Below are 23,975 nucleotides of genomic sequence, written 5' to 3'. Positions count from 1 at the left end.
TCCGTGCAGCCTGGCCCGAAGCGGGCCCAGAAGAAGCTCTTTAGTTTTGTGCTCCGCCAGGGGCCGGAGGCCTCCTCGCGGCCCGGAGGTGGGCCTGGTGGAGGCCTCTGCCCAGCGAGGCCTGGGGGTCCCGCGGCTCCACATGGCGCGGAGCCAGGACCCCGGGCTCCAGCCTACCTCTTTGGGGCAATCCATCGAGGAGCCCCAGATGGGTGGGCAGGGCCTACCTCTTTGGGGCGATGGATTGCGGGGCTCCTGCACTGTGACAGGGCACAGGCCAGGCTGGGTGCCCCCCCCTTCCAGTCCACAAATTTCGTGCATCGGGCCACTAGTATAATATATATGTAAAACACACAAACACACATATATACACAGAGAGAGCTATCTAAAATAAGCTCCTTACTGCCTACTGTTGCCTCTGTTTGGGACTTTTTCTCACCCCACTGCTCCCACCCTTTATTTGTTAGAGTCAACTCATTCATTGTCTGAATTTATATTTCACTTCCTCAGAGGAGCCTTCCATAACAGCCTTCCATAATATAAGTTTTCATAGCCCTCTTTATCTCTGCTTTGGAAGTTATCGCTCTAATTTAGGATCTCTCAACTGTGACACTATTGACTTTGGGGCCAGATAGTCTTTGTTGGGCAGGGAAGAGGCTATCCTGGACACTGTAGGATGTTTTGCAGCATCCAAGGCTTCCACCCACTGCATGCCAATAGCACCCCTCCCCAAAACTTGTGACATCCAGACATTGCCAAATGTCCTCTAGTGGAGAAGGGAGGGGTGAGGGGGAGGTCACCTTCTGTTGCGAACCAGTACCCTATTTTGTGTTTTCGTTTAATCATTGTAACCTTATCCCATTCCATGTCTGTCTGTGTCACCACTGCCTGGCACGCAGTGGGTAATTAACAACTCTATCTTGTACAAATGTGCATGTCTTCAGCAAAAGACAGGAAAAATGAAAAATGTCTTACAACTGTTTCTTATACCTAATAAGTAAATGTTTATTGTGGTAATAAAAAATCTAAATTAATAAAGCCTAGGAATTTGATTATTACATTATGGTTTTTATGTACTGGGTGTCAATTACTATGGAAAAAATGTTTATGCTCAATGACAAGTTAGTAAAAGCTATGGTTTAGTATAACTATCTTATGTAGATATTAAGTTTTAGCTAACTTGATCAAGGATACATAGACTTACCAAAATAGGCTGAGTCTGATTCCTGTAGAGGTGAATAAATCAACTGCTTCTACTGACCTTCCATAGAAGCCTGGAATTGCCGAAGGAATGATGATCAAATGTTCCAGTGACACCCAGAAATTATGACATCAGAAGATTCTTTTACATCGTTTCCTACCTGTTCAGTAATAAAATATCACATTTCATAGCTCCACCAACAACATGGAACTTAGCTAAAAATTTAGTGTCTCTAAAGCTTGTTTGAAGGTTTATTCTTATTGTCACTGACTTGTTTATTTTCTAATAATATACAATATTTTAATCTGTGAACATATATATATATATATATATACACCTATTTTAGGCAATCTAATCCAGGGGTCCTCAAACTACGGCCTGCGGGCCACATGCAAATACAAATATTGTATTTGTTCCTGTTTTGTTTTTTTACTTCAAAATAAGATATGTGCAGTGTGCATAGGAATTTGTTCATAGTTGTTTTTTTTAAACTATAGTCCGGCCCTCCAATGGTCTGAGGGACAGTGAACTGGCCCCCTGTTTAAAAAGTTTGAGGACCCCTGCTCTAGTCAATCTGCACAAAATCTCATGATATTCTTGTCACTTTATATCCCATTTTCTTCCCTATCTTTATCTTCCAGACTTTCCCTTAACTAATAACACAAATTATAAATCCTATCTACCTATACCCTCATCCCACTCTAATGGCCTCAAACTACACCTTTACAAACTTCTCTCTAGCTTACCATGGATGGTTCTTTACAGCTCTCTCTAATACTTTTCTGTATCATTAAAAGAGCCTTGAAATTCCCAAATTATTGCAATAATGACAGTTGAGAAAGGAAGAATACATCTTGTATTGTCCTCTCTATTCTGTTCCCTGGACCCTGAAGTTCTCCTCTGTTCATGACATCTTTCCAGAGGAATGATAGTCAACTATCCCAGTGACACCCACAAATTATCACATCAGAGATTCTTTCACATAGCTTTCTACCTGCTAAAGAATAAAATGTCTCAATTCATAGCTCCAACAACAAGCTGAAATTTATCTTCTGGACTTCTCTCCTCTCCCAATTTCCATATCAACAGTAATCTTGCTGAATGTAATAATTAAGTTTAAACCTTAAGACAGAACTTTGCTCTTCAATTAACCTTTTTTTTTTCAATTTTCATAGGCTGATGACTGAACTATTAAATGTTAGCAAGTGATTTTGCATTTAATGAAAATCTTTTTCAATACCTACATTTTATGTTAAGTCCCTACTGCTCTGTTTTCAGGTGGTTATGTTATAGGAAATTGGCATTTTACATAATTAAGTTGATGTTAGACAAAAATCTTACCTCTACCTTTTTTTTCTTACTAGGGTGCTATCAGTGAGTAAATGATCACAATTTTAGCTTAGAGAAACTATTTAACTGACTGTGTCATAGACAAATTGAAATAATTGCTGGCCATTGTTAGGTCATTAGGACCTAAACATCTGATCATTAGGATGGGAAAATTTTGTAATAGTTTACATTTTTTAGTGAAGACGGCAGCGGAAAAATAATGGGTTTGGCATCAGAATTAGGTTTGAATGTTAAGACCATGTTAACTCTGAGACTGAGCAAATCACTAAAAGTTTGTCTGTAAAATAGTATTAATTCCTTGTATAGAATTGTTTTTGAGGAATAAAAAAGTCTAACATAGTAAAGACAATGTCTGGGATACAAAAATTAAATCAGCATGTTCTCTCATCTCTTTGCATAGTTCTTGAAATTAGATTGTTGAGGCATGATTTCACTTTTTTGGGACCAATATATCTTTAAACTACAAAGTAAAGTCTCTATGTGGGATATTCTACTGTGGAATCGTTTTTAATTCCTCTAATTTACCTTTACTAGTTTATTTGGCACAAGTTGTACCAAGTTTCTTCTTTTAGCATGAGTGATACCATGAAACAAACCAAACAGTAGCCTTAATCATAAAACTTTCTAGAAGACAAAGTGAACTTGACTTTCCAGCAGATCTTCACAAAGAACTGAATAAGTGAAGTCTAAATGATGGGGGTGGGGGAGGGAGGAGATGGTAAAATCTCTAAATACTCTCCTCATAGACCAAGAATAATGATCTTTCAATCCTCAGAATATTGATTCATGAGATTCAGAAAAGGAATGGTGTTTGAACTGGTCATATCCTAGGAAAATAGATCCATTATTAGCATTCACTCATATAACAGATAATTGTTGAGAATCCACCAGCCAGGCATGTGTTTAGTGTTGAAAATAAAATATTGACAAAAGCAAACACAGTGCCTGTCCTAGTGGAGTTTACAGGTTAGGGCAGGGTGTGTGCTGGACTAAGACTTCAAACCTAAATCTAAAAGACAAATAGGCATCAACTAGATGGAAATGGGTGGGAAGAAAAGACATTGAGACCCTTAGGGAGGGGGAAAACAAAGGAAATAGCGTATGTAGAAGTCATCTGCCAGTAGAGCGGACAAAAGAAGATCTGAAAAGACAATAGAGAAAGTTAAGAAATAGGTCAGAGAGATAAGTAGAAGTTAAACCATGCTGAGATATAAATCCAAGTTAAAGATTTTAGACTTTATGAGCAAGGAAGTCCACAAAAGAATTTTAATCTCTCAGGAAACATACATAGGTTTCACTGATTTTTCTCTATTAATTTTCTGTTTTCTATTTGATTTTCACTCCAATCTTTAGTATTTACTTTTTTGTCTAATTTGGGCTTAATTTGTTTTTCTTTTTCTAATGTCTTAAAATGGCAGCTTAGGTCATTGACTTGAGACCTACCTTCTTAACATCAGCATCGAATTTTATAAATTTTCATCCTAGCACTACTTTACCTTCATTCTACAAATCTTGAAATTTATTTATTTTATAATACTAAATTTATCTGTTTCTCCTTTCTATTCTGCCAGTTTTTACTTTATATATTTTGAAGCTCTGCCATTAGGTTTTTAAATATTTAGTAGTGTTATGTCCTCTTCATGAATTAAAAACTTTTATTATAAAATATCCTTCTTTATCCCTAGTAATATTCTTTGCTCTGAATATGTTTTGTCTGAAAGATATATAGGTACTTTTTTTAATTAGTGTTAGTATAATGTATCTTTTCCAAACTTACTTTTAACCTATTTGGTTTCTATTCAAAGTGTCTTTTTAAATAAAGAACATATAGTTCAGTTTTGCTGTTTTTATCTATTTTGATGATCTCTGACTTTTAATTAATCAAATGTTTTGATTATTCACATTTAAGGTGATAAATATGAACGAATTTAAAACTGTTCTCTTGCCATTTGTATTCTATTTATGTCATCAGTTCTTTGGTTTTTCTTGTTATTCTGTTCTTTTAAAACAACTGAGTATATTCTATGAGTCTATCTTATCTTCATTACTAGTTTATTGCTATGCAATCTTTGTGTTTTGCTTTGCTTTGGTTTAGTTTTGATTACTTTAGGTTTTACAGTATATATTTTAACTTTCAGTCTGCCTTCAATAACATTACACCACTTCATATATACTAACAGAACCTTTCAAGAGTATATTCCATTTCCCCTCTCCCATCCTATTAATTTTTAAATATATTTTTATTGATTTCAGAGAAGGGAGAGATTGAAACATCAAAGATGAGAGAGAATCATTGTTCCGCTGCCTCCTACACTACTGGGGATCGAACCTGCAGCCCCCGCATGTGCCCTAATCGGGAATCCAACAGTTGAAGTTCAACCACTGAAGCACATCGGCTGGGCCACCCTATTATTTTTGTCATATATTTCACTTCTACCGAGATCATAAACCCAACCCTGCATCTAAATCAAATGTTCCCATTTCACCTCTTTCATCAGACTTCTATCTACCCATTTCCATTGTCATCCACTGAATGCACTTATAGTCAGCATTACACAGTATTAAAGTCACAGTAACTTGAGCATTCCGTGTGTATCTTCAATTAGATTGTAAGTTTCTCGGAGCTGGGGATCTATGTCTTAATTTCTTTTGAACCCTCCAGAGAGCCTAGAAGTTAATGAACTTCTGTTCCATCTTGCCACGCCTGTGGGTCTGAGGTTTCTTGGTGCTCACTCACATTCTTCGTTTTCTATTAGAACAAAGGGCTTGTTGGACAGAGACGCAAACAGCGCCGAGGAAGCTGAAAAAACGGAATCCGACCCACCCCCTACGACTGAACGACCACCCTCTAAACACGGCCCGCTGACAGTTTTAGGGCACAAGGTTTAAAATCCCGCTCCCTCACCTAACTACCCGCCAGTTACCCGGGTCTCGGGCGCTGCCAACGCGAACGGATGTTGACAGGGCAGCGAGGATCTGCAGTCCGGAGATGCCGTCGCTATGGTAACAGTGGGACGCGGGCGTACTTGGCGGCCTTCTGACGGAAAGTCTTAGCCCGAACCTAGACAACAAGGTCGCGACGGCCGCCATGGCAGCGACTGGCGGAGGCAGCGTGACTTACGGCCGCCCTGCCCCTCGGTGGGCGGGGAATTCGAAAGCCGGAGCGGGTGCCTGAGGGCGCGGGACCGGCCGCTCGGCGGGATGACCCAGTCGGTGGTCGTTCAGGGTGAGCTGCCCCGGGAGGGTGAGGACCCGGGCGGCGCGGAGCCCAGCGGGGCCGCCTAATGTCTGTCTTCCTTCCTTCCCCTCCCCGATCGCAGTGGGCCAGTGCGGAAACCAGATCGGCTGCTGCTTTTGGGACCTGGCGCTGAGGGAGCACGCCGCGGTCAACCAGGTACCGGCCGCCCCCCTCCCCGGAACCCCCGCGCCTGTCAGAGAGGCTCCTCCAACCGAGGAGCAGGGTTTTCTCTATTGGGCTTGTATCTGACCGATATGCGTTATATGGGATCCTGTCAGTAAAGAACAAACTGCAGAACTAATTGGCATGTAAACCTATATTGGCGTTAGACACCTAATAGACTACACGAAACTGAACACCTTCCGCTAATAATCAGGGTCTCATCTTTTATCAGGATTCTGGTGAATACCAATCAGATAGTATGTAGGTCTGATGCCCAGATGACCTCTGGGAGAGAGGTCGGGGCACTGGAGGGGTGTCTGGGCCCCAGATGGAGGTCTGGGTCAGGGGCTGGACAACTGGGTCTTGGAATGGTGGTCTCGACTACTTGGATGTCTGGACTACAATAAAGGACTGGATACTGGGTTCAGGGTCCGGGACCCGGGATGACTTTCGGGCCCTGGAATGAAGGTCTAGGATTCAGATGTAGGTCTGAGCCCCAGATGTAGCTCCAGGTCTTGGGAGGGTGGTTCAGGCCCTGAGGGAGGTCTGGGCCCAGGGGGAAGGTCTGGCTCCTGGGCTGGACTCTGTGTTATGGACTGGGGGTCTGGACTACGGGTGGAAATCTGGCCCGCTGATACAAGGTTTTGGGTTTGAAGTCTGGGCCCAGGGAATGCCTTCTGGGCCCTGGCATGAAGGTCTGGGACCCTGATATAGGTTTGAGCCCCGGATGGAGGTCTGGGTCCTGGGAGAGAGGTCTGGGGATGGAGGGCTGTCTGAGCCCCCGTGGAGGTCTGGGTCAGGGGCTGGATCTCTGGGTCATGGAATGGTGGTCTGCATTACTGTGGATGTCGGGGCTAGGGTAAAGGACTGGATACTGGGTTGGAGGTACGGGCCCTGGGATGGCTTTCTGGGCTCTGGCATGAAGGTCTGGGACCTGCATGTAGGTCTGAGCCCCGGATGGAGGTCCAGGTACTGGGAGGGCAGTTGGGGCCTCGGAGGGAAGGGTGGGCCCTGGGGGAAGGTCTGGCTCGAGGTCTGGAACTCTGGGTTATGGACTGGTGTTCTGGACTTCGAATGGAGATCTGGCCCCCTGATACAAGCCTGGATTCTGGGTTTGAGGTCTACGCCCTGCGATGGCCTCTAGGCCCTGCCATGAAGATCTGGGACCCAGATGTAGGTCTGGGTCCTGGGAGGGCGGTTCAGGCCCCGGAAGAGGTCTGGACCCTGGGGGGAGGTCTGTTCTTGGGCTGGAACTCTGGGGTTATGGACTGGTGGTATGGACTAAGGATGGAGATGTGGCCCACTGATACAAGACTGGATTCTGGGTTTGAGCTCTGGGACCCGGATCTAGGTCTGAGCCCTGGATGTAGGGCTGGGTCCTGGGAGTGCGGTTTGGGCCCAAGACGGAGATCTAGGCCCTGGGGGGAGGTCTGGCTCATGGGCTGGACCTCTGGGTTATGGACTGGTGGTCTGAATTATGGATGGAGATCTGGCCCCCTGATACAAGCCTGGAATCTGGGTTTGAGGTCTGGGCCCCGGGATTGCCTTCTGGGCCCTGCCATGAAGATCTGGGACCCCGATGTAAGTCTGAGCCCCAGATGTAGGTCTGGGTCCTGGGAGGGCAGTTCGGGCCAGGGAGGGAGGTCTGGAATCTCGGGTGAGGTCTGCGTCATGGAATGGTGGTCTGGACTACTGTTGATGTCTGGACTACGATAAAGGCCTGGATACTGGATTCGAGGTCTAGGCCCCGAAATGAACTTCCGGGGCCTGGCATTAAGTTCTGGGACCCGAATGTAGGTCTGAGCCCTGAATTTAGGTTGGTCCTGAGAGGGAGGTTCAGGCCCCAGAGGGAAGTGTGGGCCCTGGGGAGAGGTCTGGCTCATGGGCTGGACCTCTGGGTTATGGACTGGTGTTCTGGAGTACGGATGGAGATCTGGCCCCCTGATACAAGCCTGGATTCTGCGTTTGAAGTCTGTGCCCCGGGATTGCCTTCTGGGCCATGGCATAAAGGTCTGGGACCCGGATGGAGGTCTGATCCTGAATGTAGGTCTGGGTCCTGGAGAGTAGTCTCGGCACCGGAGGAGATCTGGGTCCCGGGCGGAGTTCTGTGTCAGGGGCTGGACGTCTGGGTCATGGAATTGTTGTCTGGACTACTGTGGATGTCTGTACTGTGATAAAAGACTGGATTCCGGGGTCGAGTTCTGGGCCCCGGGTTGGACTTCTGCTCCCTGGCATAATGATCTGCACCCGTATGTAGGACTGAGTCTCTGATGTAGGTCTGGGTCCTGGGAGGCGGTTCGGGCCCTCGAGGGAGGTCTGTGCCAAAAAAAAGAATGTAAAAGAGGTAACATGTGTGCCATTATTTATTCCCTGATTTAACCAGTTGGCTTTTAAAATGATCACCTGGAATTCAGAGAAAGCTCTCTTGATTCTAGGGTCCTCGGGGACTTCACCACCCTTCCCTGAACTGAACTCCTAGATCTCAGGACATTTTGTCTTCTATGGATTGGAAGACTGGGTCTGAGCACCCTGTGATAACTTGCTTTTTCTTGTCATCGTCAGGCTCCAGCTGTTACTGTATTGTGGGGTTATTAAATGGCAAGGACTTCCTTTGGGAAAGAGGCAAAACTTAATGAAATGCTGTCAATATGTTCTTTCTTTTTAGAAAGGAATTTATGATGAGGCAATAAGCAGCTTCTTTAGAAACGTGGATACCAGGTAAGATGAGAGGATGCAAATCACATAGAGTAATGATTACTCTTCCTGCCAACAGATTGGAAGAGAGTTCTTCAAAGCTGATAACTGTAAAGAACTTGTCTGGCCTTTTTTTGTTTGTTTTTCTTATTAAAAGCATATTTCTCATTATTCTCATAACATTACTATTCTTGTGTCACTCCTCAGAGCAGGACAATGGGTTTTCTCTTAAGACTATATTAAGCAACCAAAAGGACCTTTAGTACACCTTTTCTAAACTTGACCTCTAAATCAAGTTTCACTTAAATGACTGCTAAAAATTGCTCTTTGTGTATCTTGTTAATGCATCCAGTAATGGCTTATCTTTTGAAAGAAAAGTATATTGTTTACATTTCTGGAATGTTATTTGTGGTCAGGAATATGTGCTCTACGAGTAGAATGTGCTGAGAGGGAAAAGGGCAATTGTCAAATTACTTTGGTTTATTTAATAAAGGGTATATTTCTTCATATCATCTTTTATCTGAAAAAGTAATTTGACATTCAAGGTTTGTTCATAGCTTTTAATGTTAAATTGTTAAGTTCATGCATTTTCAAAACACTTAAAGCCAAACTGTGGTGGGCTTGAGCTGAAAAATATATACTTCATATCCAGTTTTAATCTAGTTCAGTAAAAATTCCAGTTCTAATTTGAATTAATTGTTTGGGTATTTGAGGCAATTACCTCCTTCATGATGAATTCCAGAATCTGACCCTCAGGCTTGCAAACCCAGAAACCTTGTGGACTTGGGTCCAGGGCTGAATACTACAGACAGATGCACCAAACTAAAAGTGGAAAGTCAATGTGTTAATTGGCAGTAGAAACTATAACTCGAGAAGACTAGTTACTCATTTTCCTTCAGAAGCACATTCTCTTCTGTAGGAAATCTACCTGAAAAGCTAAGTAATAGAAGTTGTTTAGTGACCATAGTGACCAAGAGTAGTTCAGTGGATTGCCCTGATAGCTGGTGTCATTTGCCTTCATTATATGGAAATACCTAATCATGGACTAGATTCCCTCTTGTTTGTGAACTAGAACATCCTCTCCTCTAAGTCCTATTAAGAGACTTTAATTTGCTGTTGTAATACTTCCTTTCAGATGCTTCTACTAAATTACAACTCCCACCCCCTCTGCTCTTGGTGGGCAGTCCTTTCATTGAATGTGACATAGTTGAGACTCAGCCTGGGAGCTAGTCCCTCTGAATAAGGTGACTTCACATAACTATACTGTCATCTACTGTTTCATAATTATCCTGCGAGCATTCTTATTTCCCCTGTATCGAGTTTGGGATGAAGGGGAGAAGGGGCTTGGCATATTGCTGTTTCCATGTACTATCAACATATGTAGAATCGATTCCATAAATTAGTGCAAAAAAATCTTTTGAAAACAAGATCACTTCTTTGTGTACGCTTCTTTATCTATTTAAGGAAATGATCATACCTTTTTAACAGCATGATAGGAATTTACCTATAGCAGATAGGTAAATTTGAGGCAGACCTTTCCTGTAAATGGTCAGATGGTAAATATTTTAAGTTTTGCAGATATAAAGTTCATAAACAAACGGGTGTAGCTGTGTTCCAATAAAACTTTAAGAGAACGAACAGCTGCTCAGAGGATCCTAGTTCATCAACCTTTGACCTAGAGCATTTTATGCTTAATTCTGCTGCCTTTCATATATTGTGTCTTCTTGTAAACAACATTGGCTCGTACACTATGTTTGGTCCTAGATTATTTACTTTGGTAACTATGTTCAACATGAAATTCTAGGAACACCCTTAGGTAGTCAATGGTATATAGTCAATAGTACATTCGTTGGTAAGTGTTTAGCTACAACAGGAAACTTCATTAATGGTGGCTTAAGCAATAAAGGTATCCAGTTATCTCAGATAAAAATAAACCAGGAATTTGTATGTTCTAGGTTTGGAGAAGTGCCTTTCACACCAAGATACTGTCTATCGTATTATTATCCTTAGTGTGTTGACTTTTTGTCTTATGTTTGTTACTTCATAACTATGAAATGGCAGCCTCCAATCTATGAATCACACCATAATCTTGTTCAAGGTAGGAAGGCAGAAGAAATGGCACCAACTGCATCTGGGCCTTTTTGTCTCATTAGCCAGAACTGGATTACATGGCCAGCACTAACTACAAAGAAAGCCAGGGAAATAAGTACCTCATTTTTTTAGTGTAATGGGAGGTAGGTGAGGGAGAAGATTAGGAATGGTGGCTCCTTTGTTATCTTTTGTGTCTGTCTCACCTGGCCTATGAGTAGCTTTATTATATAAATGGAAGTTAACTTTATTACCTGATAGCGCTAATAACCATGGAAGATCTTAAGATTTTTTTTTTATTTTTTTTTTTATCTTTCAGAGTGGTTGGTGATGGTGGCAGCATTTCCAAGGGGAAAATTTGTTCTTTAAAAGCACGGGTAAGATATATACACTTGGATTCTTATATCGAATGTATTTCTAATATACTGTGTAATACTATTTTAATTGCCAGTTTACAATAGCAGAGTTAATTAACTACATAAATAATTGAATTCACAAATTGTAACTCCACTGGACTCAGTACTCTGTAAAATATCAAACTTGACTGTCTCCCCTCAATAAAATGGTAGAGCATATAATTTGGTGTTTAAGAGTCAGTATTCTACACCCAGGCTATCCAGATTTGGATCTCGGCTCTACCACTTACTAGCTCAGTGATCATAGCCAAGTTAGGTAACTTTCCCAGTCCTCAGTTTCCTGGTGTATAAAGTAGGTTTGTGAAGTTTAATGGGCTGGTATATATAAGCACTTACAACAGTGGCATATGTAGTAAGTGCTTAACATGACATGATCACAAGCACTTAAAAACCCCTCTATGACACTGAATCAAAAAGTTAATAGCTTTATAGTGTACTCTAAGGTTATTTCATAATATTTTTTACAGCTTTGCTTTATTTATTTAACTTTTTCCCTCTTTTTCCTCACTGTGGAAAATAGGGGAAGTAAAGCACGAGACAGCAAGGGTAGGGGGTATATAATCCTACTGCCACCCTATCCCTGCTATATTTCCTTTGGCTATATATTTTGCTATATTTCTTTCTAGTCTTCTCTGTTTCTTTCCATAGTTACGTTTATGAGTTTTTTATTCTGGTGTTCTTAGTAATAGAGGTTATCTCCCATGTCAGAAAAGTTTGTGGTAATGAATCAGATTGTGAGTTACTTGGGGAGGGACCCTGTTGTCATCTTTGACATCTACCTGGTGCTTTGGCTTTGCACATAATAGTAAATTTACGGCTTGAATTGACAATTTCGGGCTGCAATTCACAACGAGCAGCATGGTTGCTCCTAGTAAACAAATGCATGAATGCACCTTACATTGAAAATTTTCTCTGGTAAGGTTATCTTCTAGATTTCTGAGACCTTGTTCTCAAAAAATTTACAGTCACATAAGCACATGAATAAAAGAATAGTTAGAACATCAGTTGAGGGGATTATTCAATTCTTTTTCCCTCCACTTGGTAATTTGGAGTAGGGTAAGAGTTTAGAATCCATCTTTTATTGGATTTCGCCTTTCAAGCAGAGTGAAATTATTTTTAATTCTTATATCAGAGTCTACATAAAGATTCAAATAGAGATCTGATTAAGCTTAAATTAGAAGAACAATGCAACTTTTAGCTCATAAGTTATTTTCACTTACAGAGTGACTAACTAAAGAAAAATATGTTAATTCAGTTTTATTTCTCCTTCTCAGGCTGTCTTAATTGACATGGAGGAAGGGGTCGTCAATGAAATTCTGCAGGGACCTTTGAGAGATGTATTTGATAGCAAGCAGCTCATCACTGATATTTCTGGCTCAGGGAATAATTGGTGAGAATATGCTGACCATTAAAATGGAAATGTCTTCAGAAAAAAATGAGCAATCTTTTCTTCATTCTAATAGGTCCTGCTGACATGAAATCAAAATAGAACGTGCCATACCTAACGCTAGGCCTTTCCCCTATCATCTTTTCCTTGATAAAGAATGGTGTTTCATGCTTCTTGGAAATTATTCTTTCTCATCTTTTTAAAGAAAAACATGATTCATGAAAAATTGATTTACTAAATTCCTCGTTGTAAATTGATTCTTGCATAATACTAAATAGTGACAAAAGTTTTAAGTGTTGTTATAAACTGTTCTCTTACCTATAGTATTTGGCTCTATCAAGTTCTCCAATAGAATTGATACAGAGATGCAAGCCAGACCAGTGTCCCAGTATTCAAGTTCAGCCTGAGACTCTGTTTGGCCCTTAAAGTACAATGGTTGCTTCTCCTTAATGGGAAAAAAGCTCTAACAATGATCATTTAATTATTTACATTGAGATTTTTAATAAATTAAGTAGCTCCTCTCTATTTGCAAATCTAATATTTATTATTTTAAATATTTGCAGTCAGTCTCTCAGGTTCACAATGTGTAGTGATGTATAATTTTACTAAAGCATGAATTTGAATCTTGTATTCTGGGAGGGTCATTTTGGGAGAACCAATCACTAAGTAAATTCACCTGACTAACCAGCTGGCTTTTTTTTTTATTATATTTTATTGATTTTTTATAGAGAGGAAGAGAGAGGTATAGAGAGTTAGAAACATCGATGAGAGAGAAACATCGATCAGCTGCCTCCTGCACACCTCCTACTGGGGATGTGCCCGCAACCAAGGTACATGCCCTTGACTGGAATTGAACCTGGGACCCTTAAGTCCACAGGCTGATGCTCTATCCACTGAGCCAAACCGGTTAGGGCTAACCAACTGGCTTTTCTCTAATTGTTGGAATAACTTATTCTGTAACTTTTGAGTTACACCTGACTACCAGTTGCCGGGAAATCATGCTTATTTTTTAGTTCATCATAGTGAACTTGCAAATTTGGGCAGGTAAAAAGGCTTACAGATCCTCATGAATATCAGTTTTTAATGTGTGCCATTTCTTCTAGTAATAACATGACGTGACCAATGTTTTTCTCATATTTTAAACCAAAATAGCTTTAAATTTTTTGTCTTTCCAGTTGACTACATTCTGCTTTTTAATATGTAAAATTCTCTGCAACTGGAGTTTACTTAAAATCTTGTTTTGTTGTAATTATACCTTAAGCAAAAATTAAGAGAGGAACACCATAGTTTAATATCCATTGATAATGAGCTCTCTTATCAGGATATCTGAGGATTTATAAATATATATTTACTAAATTTTCTACCTACTGTCATTGAGATATCATATTATTTATTGATATGAATCAGGAATAGGAGTTACTTAATATGGTAAAAATACTTTTTCAAGTTTTCTATAATATTTTCATTTAGATCAGAAATAAAAATCTTGAAATAATAAATGTAAGGAATGTTTTTTAATCTTTTTTTTTTCCCAGGGCTGTGGGGCACAAAGTTTTTGGCAGTCTTTATCAAGAACAGATTTTAGAGAAACTCAGAAAGTCAGCAGAGCACTGTGATTGTTTGCAGTGTTTTTTTATAATACATTCCATGGGAGGAGGTAAAGTTATTTATTCATTTACCTGTAACAATATGAAAATGCAACTGGGAATTCATTTGTAAACATAAGTCTTGTTTTCAGTCCTATGCTTGATAAAGAGAGAACAATTAAGAGAGTATGTGTTTATGAACGTATATACATAACAACAGGTTTTTATCTTAATGTTTATCAAAGTATTACCATTTAAAAAATGAATCCTTTTAAGAGTCAGTAGGAAAAAAAAGAGTCAATAGAATGGTATCTGAAATTTTTTTCTTCTTCTACCTTTAGTTTCTTTTACTATATTTCCAGTTATGTCTCATTATATATAAGCTTTGGGGGAATGCTGACTTTCTCCTAAGAGTTTGCTTGTGCAGTCCCTTATCCTAACTAAAGCTAAGTATTTCTGGCATGTTCACAGGTATGCTTGCAAAAGAATATCAGAATCCACTCTAGCCGGGTGGCTCACTTGGTTAGAGCATCACCCTACACCAAAAGGTTGCGGATTCGATTCCTGGTCAGGGCATATACCTAAGTTTCAGGTTAGATCCCCTGTCTGGGCACATGTGGAAGGCAACCAATCAATCATGTTTCTCTCCGTCTCTCTATGTCTTTCTCTTTCTCTCTCTTTCTCCCTCCTTCCCTTCCTCCGCTCCTTCCGCTCTCTCCAAAATCAAACATATCCTTGGGTGAGGATAAAATATATATATATGCTATATCAGAATCCATCCTTTCTCTAACCACCTTCACACCTTTGTTTTGTTCAATAAGAAATAAGTAAAAGAAATAATTTTAGCCAACTCCTCTAAATCATTTCTCAGGTGGTAATTAATTACCTTGACCTACAATAAGTGGTTTGCATTGCTCTTTTCCGCCAGGGAGTCTACCTTGCAAGTGAAGTATTTTGCTTCCCTGTTTAGGAAATAGAAACAGATCATAATGTGCTAATTTCATACTAGGATTATCCAATTTTAAAAGAAAAATTTGCCGCTTTTTTTCTCCAATCTGAGATTAAGATTTTATATTCAGCAGGTTAAACATATCTATTTATTCAGTAGGTTAAACATACCTACGATTTTTAAATTAAAGTCATAATTGCTATGTAACCATGCCTATAGAATATCATCATTAAATTAAGAAACAAATTTTCTTTGTGATTGTATAATTAACATGCAAGTTTGAGTAATTAAAATAAAACACAATTTGATTTATAGTTCATTATGGTACCTTCAAAATCTCAGAAGATTATAATTCACAATTCACTGAAAATGACAAAAATAATTTAAATAATACTGAAAGTTAAAAATGATGGTCTCCTTTCCCACATTCAATCTCTAGTGTCTCTCTTTACAGGTAATTAAGTTTGCCAGTGTCATCCTTCCAGATATTTTCTATGCCTCTTAAAAGTTTGTGTGTGTATTTTTACATAAACAAGATCATGCAATATGTATTATTCTATAATTTTTCCACTTTATATTTTTCTCACATGTCTTTCAATATCAACTGTCTCAGAGATTCCAATTGTGTAAATAGGTAATAATTTTTAAAATGAGTCCTCCTTAGTGGATGTTAAGTTGTTTGTGGTGTTTAGTTATTATAAACAATCCCCAGTGAACATCTGGTACATACATCTCTGTTCACTTGTGCCACTATAGCTATAGGCAATATTCCTAGAAAGGAAAGAGACCAAAGAATATGTACATTTAAAATTTTGATTCTTTACTAAATATCTTCTTACATTATTGGACCAATCCTTATTATTAGCAACAATTTATAAAAGTTTATTTCCCGATACTATCATCAACACCAAGTATTATGAGACATAAATCTAATATGTTCAAAATTATATTGTTTTAAATTGTATGTCTTTATTTAGAAGATAGGTTGAGCATCTTCATATCTTTTTTCCATTTGATTTTTTTTGAGTTAGATATTTATATACTTAGCCCATTATTAACTTTTGTTGATGTGTGTGACCTCTTTATTAAAGAAATTTAGTCCTCCATCATATGTCTTGAAGATTTCTTCTTAAGTTTGCCTTTTTATTAATTTATGGGTTTTCTTTATCTATGTATAGAAGTTTTTATTTTTCATGGGATCAAAACTGTCTTTTCTATAATAGCTTTGGTTTTGTATAATGCTTAGAACAGGGGTCCTCAAACTACGGCCCACGGGCCACATGCAAATACAAATATTGTATTTGTTCCCGTTTTGTTTTTTTACTTCAAAATAAGATATGTGCAGTGTGCATAGGAATTTGTTCATAGTTGTTTTTTTTAAACTATAGTCCGGCCCTCCAACAGTCTGAGGGACAGTGAACTGGCCCCCTGTTTAAAAAGTTTGAGGACCCCTGGCTTAGAAAGTCCTCCTCATTAAAGATTAACCAAAAAAACCTCCCTCACTTCTATCTAGTATTTTTAACATCATCATCTTTTTTGTTTGTTTGTTTTAGAGAGAGGGGGGAGCAGAAGAGAGGGAGAGAGAGAGAGAGAGAAAGACATCGGTTTGTTGTTCCTCTTATTTATGCATTCATTGGTTGGCTGATTCTTGTATGTGCCCTAACCAGGGATTGAACCTGCAACCTTGGCATGATGGGACTACGCTCTAACCAACTGAGCTATTCTGTTCTCCAGCAATGATGTTAAGATAGTTTTGCTTTTTGTTTTAAGTTGCCTAATATCAAATGTGGATTGAATGCTGTCTTAGTTGAATTTTTTTTGTCTTTCAATCAGTTCTTTGACATCATATAGGTATAACTTTAATGGGAAAAAGAGTGAAATATAGAAAGCCCTCCCAACCTCACAGTAAGGGCCAGACATTGAATTCAGAACTTTAAGCCTCACTACCCATGTTGTCTTAATCTCCTTATCTGAAATTAGATGAGTTAATATATAATCACAGGAATAAGTTTAAAAGTTCTTAATATATATTTCCACCAAAAAATGAACACCATAAAAGTTCAAGTTCCTCACATTATATTCTGAACCATTTATGCTGTTTGTTATCTTTTTGAAATTTAATCCTCAGGAACAGGATCTGGACTTGGCACATTTCTTTTAAAGGTACTTGAAGATGAATTCCCAGAAGTATACAGATTTGTGACTTCAATTTATCCTTCTGGTGAGGATGATGTCATAACTTCACCTTACAATAGCATCTTGGCAATGAAGGAACTTAATGAGCATGCCGACTGCGTGTTGCCCATTGACAACCAAGTAAGAAATAACATTGTAATTTATGTATATATTGCAATCATTCCTGTGTTATGCTTACATGAAACATTCTTTACTTTTCAGCCTTCCCATCTAAGAGAAAAGTTTAATTTGTTTTCTTTCTCTTCTTTCTTTCCTGATAGAATGCTATCTAGGTCCACTCTTCTTAATAACTTCTCTCTCAATATTTTTCTCTTAAAAGTCCTTATTTGACATCATTAGCAAAATTGACCTTGTGGTGAATTCTGGAAAGCTGGGTACAGCTGTAAAGCCGAAGAGTCTGGTTACTTCAAGTGCTGGGGCTTTTAAAAAGCGGCAGGAAAAGCCCTTTGATGCGATGAACAACATTGTGGCAAATTTGCTGCTCAACCTAACAAGGTAATCCTATGGGTGGTATACCTAAGGACAGTTTAAAAACTTCAAAACTTCGCTGTGCTTATAATAGCATTTTTTATTCTAAGTTGTCGAAACTTCTTATGTTTTTACTAGTGCACCAGTAGATCACTGCCGCCCTCCAGTAGCTCTCCGCCTGCTGCCCTGCCCGCCTGTAGCTCCCCCCGCCCCCTCTCCCCTCCACACCCCCCCTCATAGCTTGCTGCCCTGCCCCCTCCTTTAGCTCTCCGCCTCCCACTTATAGCTCGCTGCCCCACCCTCCTGCTGATCCGTGATCCGGTCATTACGCTTCACACGTAATGACCATTTGCATATTACAACTTTATTATATAGGATTTTATTTTGTCTAGTGATTTCAAATCTTCGAGTGAAGAACCAGAATTTTAATTTCTATGGCTCCAAAGGAGCATTTCCCCAGGTATATTACATGGAATATTAATAGGTGTTAAAATAATAAAAGGTTTTGTGGTAGACACACTTGAGAAACACTTGTTTAGACAAAAGTAAACTTTTTTTTTTTGCTATAGAATGTTTTAATCTTTAAAACCAGCTGATCTATATCTTCTCATTAGCTGATCCAAAATATTTCCTTGACTTTAATCTAAAAGATTGCTTCGGCATTATTATATTCTAAAGCATAAAGCTTATTAAGCAGACACCTGAGGAATTTAGTAAAGATTACAGAATAAGTAAATAATTATTAACTAATGTGTTTAACTCAATCTAAAGTCTGTTTTAAGTAAGATATTTTTATATACATATGTAATGAACAACTGTAATGGTGTGTTAGTTATACCTCAGGTAAGCCAGAAAGAGTTGCTATAGAGGTTGTGTTATTTTTTAGTTATCTTTATACATCATATCCATGATACTGAATTTCGCTAATGTAGGGGGAAAAGAGTATATATTCTCTACTGAAGAACAGAGTATTGAGAGGATTTAAGAACATGCCTGCTAAGTAAATCAAGCTACATTTAAAGTATATAACTTTAAAATTAAACTTTTTTCTCATGCTTTAATATGTTTTAGCTCTGCGAGGTTTGAAGGATCCCTTAATATGGACCTTAATGAAATCAGCATGAATTTAGTTCCTTTTCCTCAACTGCATTATCTTGTGTCAAGCCTAACACCTCTGTATACACTGGCAGATGTTAACATTCCTCCTCGAAGGTAAGCTGTAGTAACTTTATTCCAATTACTTGAGAACTTGAGTTACCTTTAAAAAAATATTTTTTAAGAGACACGTTTATATTAACTATTTCTTCATGAGAAATATATAAAATATAGTTGATGTGGCCATTTTTCCATTTAATGAATGCTTCTTTATTTAGAAATTATTACTTTTTAAAATGTCAATATTAAACTATTTGAAATTAATTCTAATAACTAAACTTTTAAGCTTATGAAAAATAATAAAATACAAGATTTAAGAGCTTTGAGGTTTGACATACTTAAGTTTGAATCCTAATTCTTTCACATACTCCTAGCAACTTTGCCACTACTTTTATTTTAGTTTTTCTCCTCTGTAAAAATGAGAGTTTGAGTACCTACCTCATATCCCTGTTGGGTGTATCTATAATAATAAAAGCATAGTATGCTCATTAGACCGACGTCCTTCCGGACAAAGCCAGCTGTGAGGGAAGCCTGGGTCCCGGGTGCCAGAGGGAAGCCGATGCTGCAGCTGGGGGAAGGAAGGCCTACTCTTGCATGAATTTGGTGCATCGGGCCTCTAGTTAAATAATAAATGTTAGTTCTGTACCCAGTTCATTTTTATCAAATGAAAATAATAAGTACATGAGTGTGTATGTTTTTTTGAAATTTCATGTTTCTAATGTAAATAAAGTATCCAATAATTATAAATACCTGCTTACTAGTTTTTATATTTTGTGACAAAAGATAAATTAAGAAATGAGTTTGACCACTGTTGTTCAGCTGTTCTTAACCTTTCCTGGGCTTCCTTGACTCAATAAAAATGCCAGAAAGCACATACACACCAAAATTTTGAATACAATAATGGAGGATTCATGAGTCCCCCAAATTTCACCATTTCCTAAGGGAGTCTTCTATCCTTCTTGCTATAGGATAATCAGGATAGGATGTAGGCTCCATTAGAGTAGGAAATTTTTTCTTGGTGTTCACAACTGGATCTCTTGCACTTAGAACCATGCCTTGCCTGGTATTTAGTAAATATCTGTTGAATGAATAGGCAGCATAGTGTGATTCCAGTTGCTTTTCCCAGGCTTTCTGCAGAATCAGCACGCATAGCTCTGGCAAGAGCTATCAAAGGAACCTTATCATAATTGTATTGAATTAAGTGGGGCCATGTTGAGGACAAACAAGGCTGTGTATTGTTAGATATAAACTTTGTCAGTCACCCTCACCTTCCCCTCTTTAACTAAAGGATTAAAGAATGAAGTTAAAAGACTTCATTCATGCCCAACCAGATTGGCTCAGTGGTTGAGCATCAACCTATGAACCCAGGAGTTCACGGTTTGATTCCTGGTCAGGGCACATGCCTGGAGTGTGGGCTTGATCCCCAGTGTGGGGCGTGCAGGAGGCAGCTGATCAATGATTCTCTCATCATTGATGTTTCTCTCTCTCTCCCTCTCCCTCTCTCAATAAAAATATATATTTTTTAAAAAAAGACTTCATTCACTTAAAAGTCTCCCTCTTCAGGAACACTACTACAGAGTTTCATGTTTTATAAGGGAGCCTAACATTGTCTTTGATAATTTCCTCATGATTATTCGTGATTTATGATAATTTTAAAGAGACAAAGTCATTTTCTCTTAGTGTTGAGGCTTTTAATTAGTTTTGATAGTTCTGGTACTATGCAAGTAGATAAGCATCTATATATATAAAAGCGAAAGGACCAGAACAATCAGTTGCTATGATGCACACTGCAGGGGCCAACCGGCCTGATAGGGGCCCAGATCGGCCCCTGACCCCAATCAGAGGCGGGGCTGGCCGGCCAACCTCCTGCAGCTGATCAGCCCCCATCGGGGCCAGCCAGCCGGACCCCACCCCTGCACGAATTTGTGCACCAGGCCTCTAGTACTGAAATAAGTAATAATGACACAAGTTCTCGAAATCAGCATTTCATAGAGCTCACTAATGATATAGTTAACATTTTGTAGATAACTGAAATCACCAATATATTGTAGAAGCTTTTTATTTTAAAAAAAAAAAAGATATGTCATTTCCTCTCTTCTCGTATTCTGTAAAGATTGCTTTGAGAAAATTATAGCAGAGATTTAGAATATATTTGCATGTAAAGTTTATTTACCTACAGATGACTGTCTTTTCATTTTATAGTTATACATAGAAGAAAGATGTAATATTTTGTATAAACAGTGACTCTTATTGTTCTAGGTTGGATCAAATGTTTTCAGATGCTTTTAGTAAAGATCACCAGCTAATTCAGGCCGACCCCAAACACAGTCTCTACCTCGCCTGTGCCCTCATGGTTAGAGGAAATGTCCAGATTTCAGATCTTCGCAGAAATATTGAAAGGTTTGAGTTTGTATTTTTTCAAGATAATTTGTTATGTGTACTGCTGTGACAGTGTAGCATAATAATTAGGATAGTCTCTCTTCGAACTCTAGCCATTTAAGTAAAGTATGACCTTGAGCAAACTATTTAGCCTATCTGAGCCTTATTTTTCTCAAATGAAGAATAAGAATAATAATAGTACAAAGTTGTTATTTTTAAGTACTAAATGATATGTTTTATTTCCTGAGAGTCTTCAAAAAATTTAACTATTGTTACTGTATTTATTACTACCACTACACTGCTTCTAAGTTAATGTTTTACTATTCTCAGTCTACAGAAAACTGCTCTGTTGGGTTACAAAGTAAAAAAAAAAAAAATTATAATACTTTTCTTTATTTTCATCCCCAGATTTCTAATGTTAAGGAATGTGTTTCTAGCTTTATGAATCGCCACACAACTAATCTAATGTCCTCCTACTAAATGTTTCTTAGTTCACTGTCAGACTGTACCCAATACTGCTGATAGTAAAAAATAGATAACTTACATTATAAACTAATGGTACCATCAGTAACGCAGTGATGTTTACCTAATGTGAGCTGCTGTAATATGACAGACATTTTTAGTACCTTAATTCTTACCTTGAGTCTTTGTATCTCAGATTAAAACCTTCTCTACAGTTTGTCTCCTGGAATCAAGAAGGCTGGAAGACCAGCCTGTGTTCAGTACCTCCCGTGGGCCATTCCCATTCATTATTAGCGTTAGCAAATAACACATGTGTGAAGCCTACCTTCCTGGAACTGAGAGAGAGATTCATGAGGCTCTACAAGAAAAAGGTAATTATCAGCACACTTTTGTAACTATGTGTGTTTATTTTGGCTATTTGTGATGTATTCTTAAGAATTGTACTATGACAAATCAGGGTGATTCTGTCTCATATATTCATTGCACTGATTATAACTGAAGAGCAGAGGCTAACTCAGACCATCTAAATGAGAAATCTCGTGAGTTTATAGTTCTCATTTCTCTTGTAAATCTGAGTGAACTATCATTTTAATATAGAATGTTTACATTATAGGGTAGTATCACATTTCCTGAAAATAGTCAACATTATTCGTTTTTTTTAAATTATAGGCTCATCTTCATCACTACCTGCAAATTGAAGGGATGGAGGAAAGCTGTTTTACAGAAGCGGTGTCGTCTTTATCGGCTCTCATCCAGGAGTACAGCCAACTGGATGCCACAAAAAGCATGCCCTTGGAAGACTTACCCAGACTGAGCGTCGCTGTGTAAAACAGAGCCCAAAAATGCTTTTCCTTTTCCTGTAATCTTACCTTGCTTTTTCAGAACTTTTGTGATTCAGAGAGCCCAGTTTGTGTTTTTCATATTAGGGAGTATTTTGTCTGCAAAAGTAGTTCTGTTTAATCACCGTTGATAATACCAGTGTGTGAAATTAGTAAGTCCTAGTACCTTAACTTCAAACATTGTCTTCAGAAAATTCCCTTTTTCTAAAATTGAGAAAATGCAGTTCTTTAGTATTTTACTTTATTTATACTCATAGTTAGGTATTTATACAATAAGAATCATGTCTTAGTTACAAATCTTGTACAGATATATTTTATATTTATTTATAATTTATGTATTCATATTCTGTTTAAATTCTTCTGATTTTTAAAAAATAAGTACAGGGAGTTGAAGCCACAATATAAATATTTCTGTGTAACAGCCACTAACCTCAGGGAAAGATTTTATGACAACTATTGAGTTTTGGTTTCTCCTTTGGATAACCTTGTTTTCACTCAAAAGAGTCACAATTTACATTTATTTTAACATGTATTTGTATTAAATTCTTTTTAAACATAATGCTTTTTTATCAAACTAGCTGATTTTGAAATAATAAATGTCCATATTTTTTAACAGTGCCACTTGTTATCATTGTTTTGCTTGTCACTATACAAACATTACAAAACTTGTCTTCTTTCAAACTTTATAGTAAATGGCTGTCATAGCCTAAAGAAAGTGTTCCAGTTACTATCATTTCCAGTTGTAATCTTTAACATTTATTTATCTTTAATTACAATTTATATTTAAAAGCCATATGTGGATTTATCATTTCAGAAAGTAATGTTGAGGGATAAATTATTTTCAAGTCGAAATAATTTTTTGTGTGCTTTCTTTAGTGTTACATTTTTAAAATTCCTTTCATTTTCAAAGTAAGGATACTGTTCTTGGTCTTTATCTTGGAAATTTTGTTTTTTATAGTATTTGATATAAAAACTGGTATTGTCAATAGTAGGCAATGAAATTTCATTTTTCTCTTTCCAGAAATCTTAAATAAACTGATATTCAAGACAGTGTAGTGGAAATTATAAATTTGTTTACAGTTTAACTTTACTCCTATTTAAGAAAATCTAGAATCTTGCTCACCTTGCTTACCATCTGAGTGGAACCTAGGCTACATTGTTGAAGTGCAGATAAAGTTTTAAATTTTTAATATGTGTTTTACACATCTTCAACAAAGTATTCCAGATTATTTTATAGAATGAAATATTTTCTTATAAATAGTGTAGTTTTTCCATTATATATGGAAAATGTAGGTGGAACAAAGTATTGTGTATTATATAATTACTAGAGGCCCGTTGCATGAAGAGATTCGTGCAATAGGCCTTCCTTCCCCTGGCTGCTGGCACTGGTTTTCCTCCGGCACCC

General features: G+C 38.1%; 2 protein-coding genes across 5 annotated transcripts in view; one reads left to right on the top strand and one right to left on the bottom strand.

The window, feature by feature from the left end:
* Positions 1 to 5,588, bottom strand: part of FAM229B (family with sequence similarity 229 member B) — an 8,537-nt gene extending 2,949 nt beyond the window's left edge. Inside the window, exons 1-2 of one of the 4 annotated variants that reach the window (XM_014451806.2) lie at positions 5,476 to 5,588; positions 1,205 to 1,361 (exon numbers count right to left, since the gene is read on the bottom strand). The gene's annotated coding sequence lies outside the window, so the exon portion shown is untranslated. Of the gene's footprint in view, positions 1 to 1,204; positions 1,362 to 5,037; positions 5,073 to 5,456 lie in introns of those variants that run through there. The other 3 variants (XM_006084371.3, XM_023750081.1, XM_023750080.1) reach the window with 3 other exon arrangements.
* A 114-nt stretch (positions 5,589 to 5,702) lies between these two features.
* TUBE1 (tubulin epsilon 1) lies at positions 5,703 to 23,180 on the top strand. The gene is made up of 12 exons (XM_006084370.3): positions 5,703 to 5,777; positions 5,872 to 5,945; positions 8,617 to 8,669; positions 11,053 to 11,110; positions 12,424 to 12,539; positions 14,072 to 14,193; positions 17,200 to 17,387; positions 17,587 to 17,762; positions 18,807 to 18,947; positions 21,150 to 21,290; positions 21,928 to 22,102; positions 22,401 to 23,180. Exons 1-12 carry the CDS (start codon positions 5,753 to 5,755, stop codon positions 22,557 to 22,559), a joined length of 1,428 nt encoding a protein of 475 aa, XP_006084432.1. The 5' UTR covers positions 5,703 to 5,752; the 3' UTR covers positions 22,560 to 23,180.
* Positions 23,181 to 23,975: the final 795 nt, after the last annotated feature.

This window comes from Myotis lucifugus, unplaced genomic scaffold, assembly GCF_000147115.1.
Source record: "Myotis lucifugus unplaced genomic scaffold, Myoluc2.0 scaffold_11, whole genome shotgun sequence".
Lineage (NCBI taxonomy): Eukaryota > Metazoa > Chordata > Mammalia > Chiroptera > Vespertilionidae > Myotis > Myotis lucifugus.
Note: the sequence above shows the minus strand (reverse complement) of the source record. Positions and strands in the feature narration are given on the sequence as shown.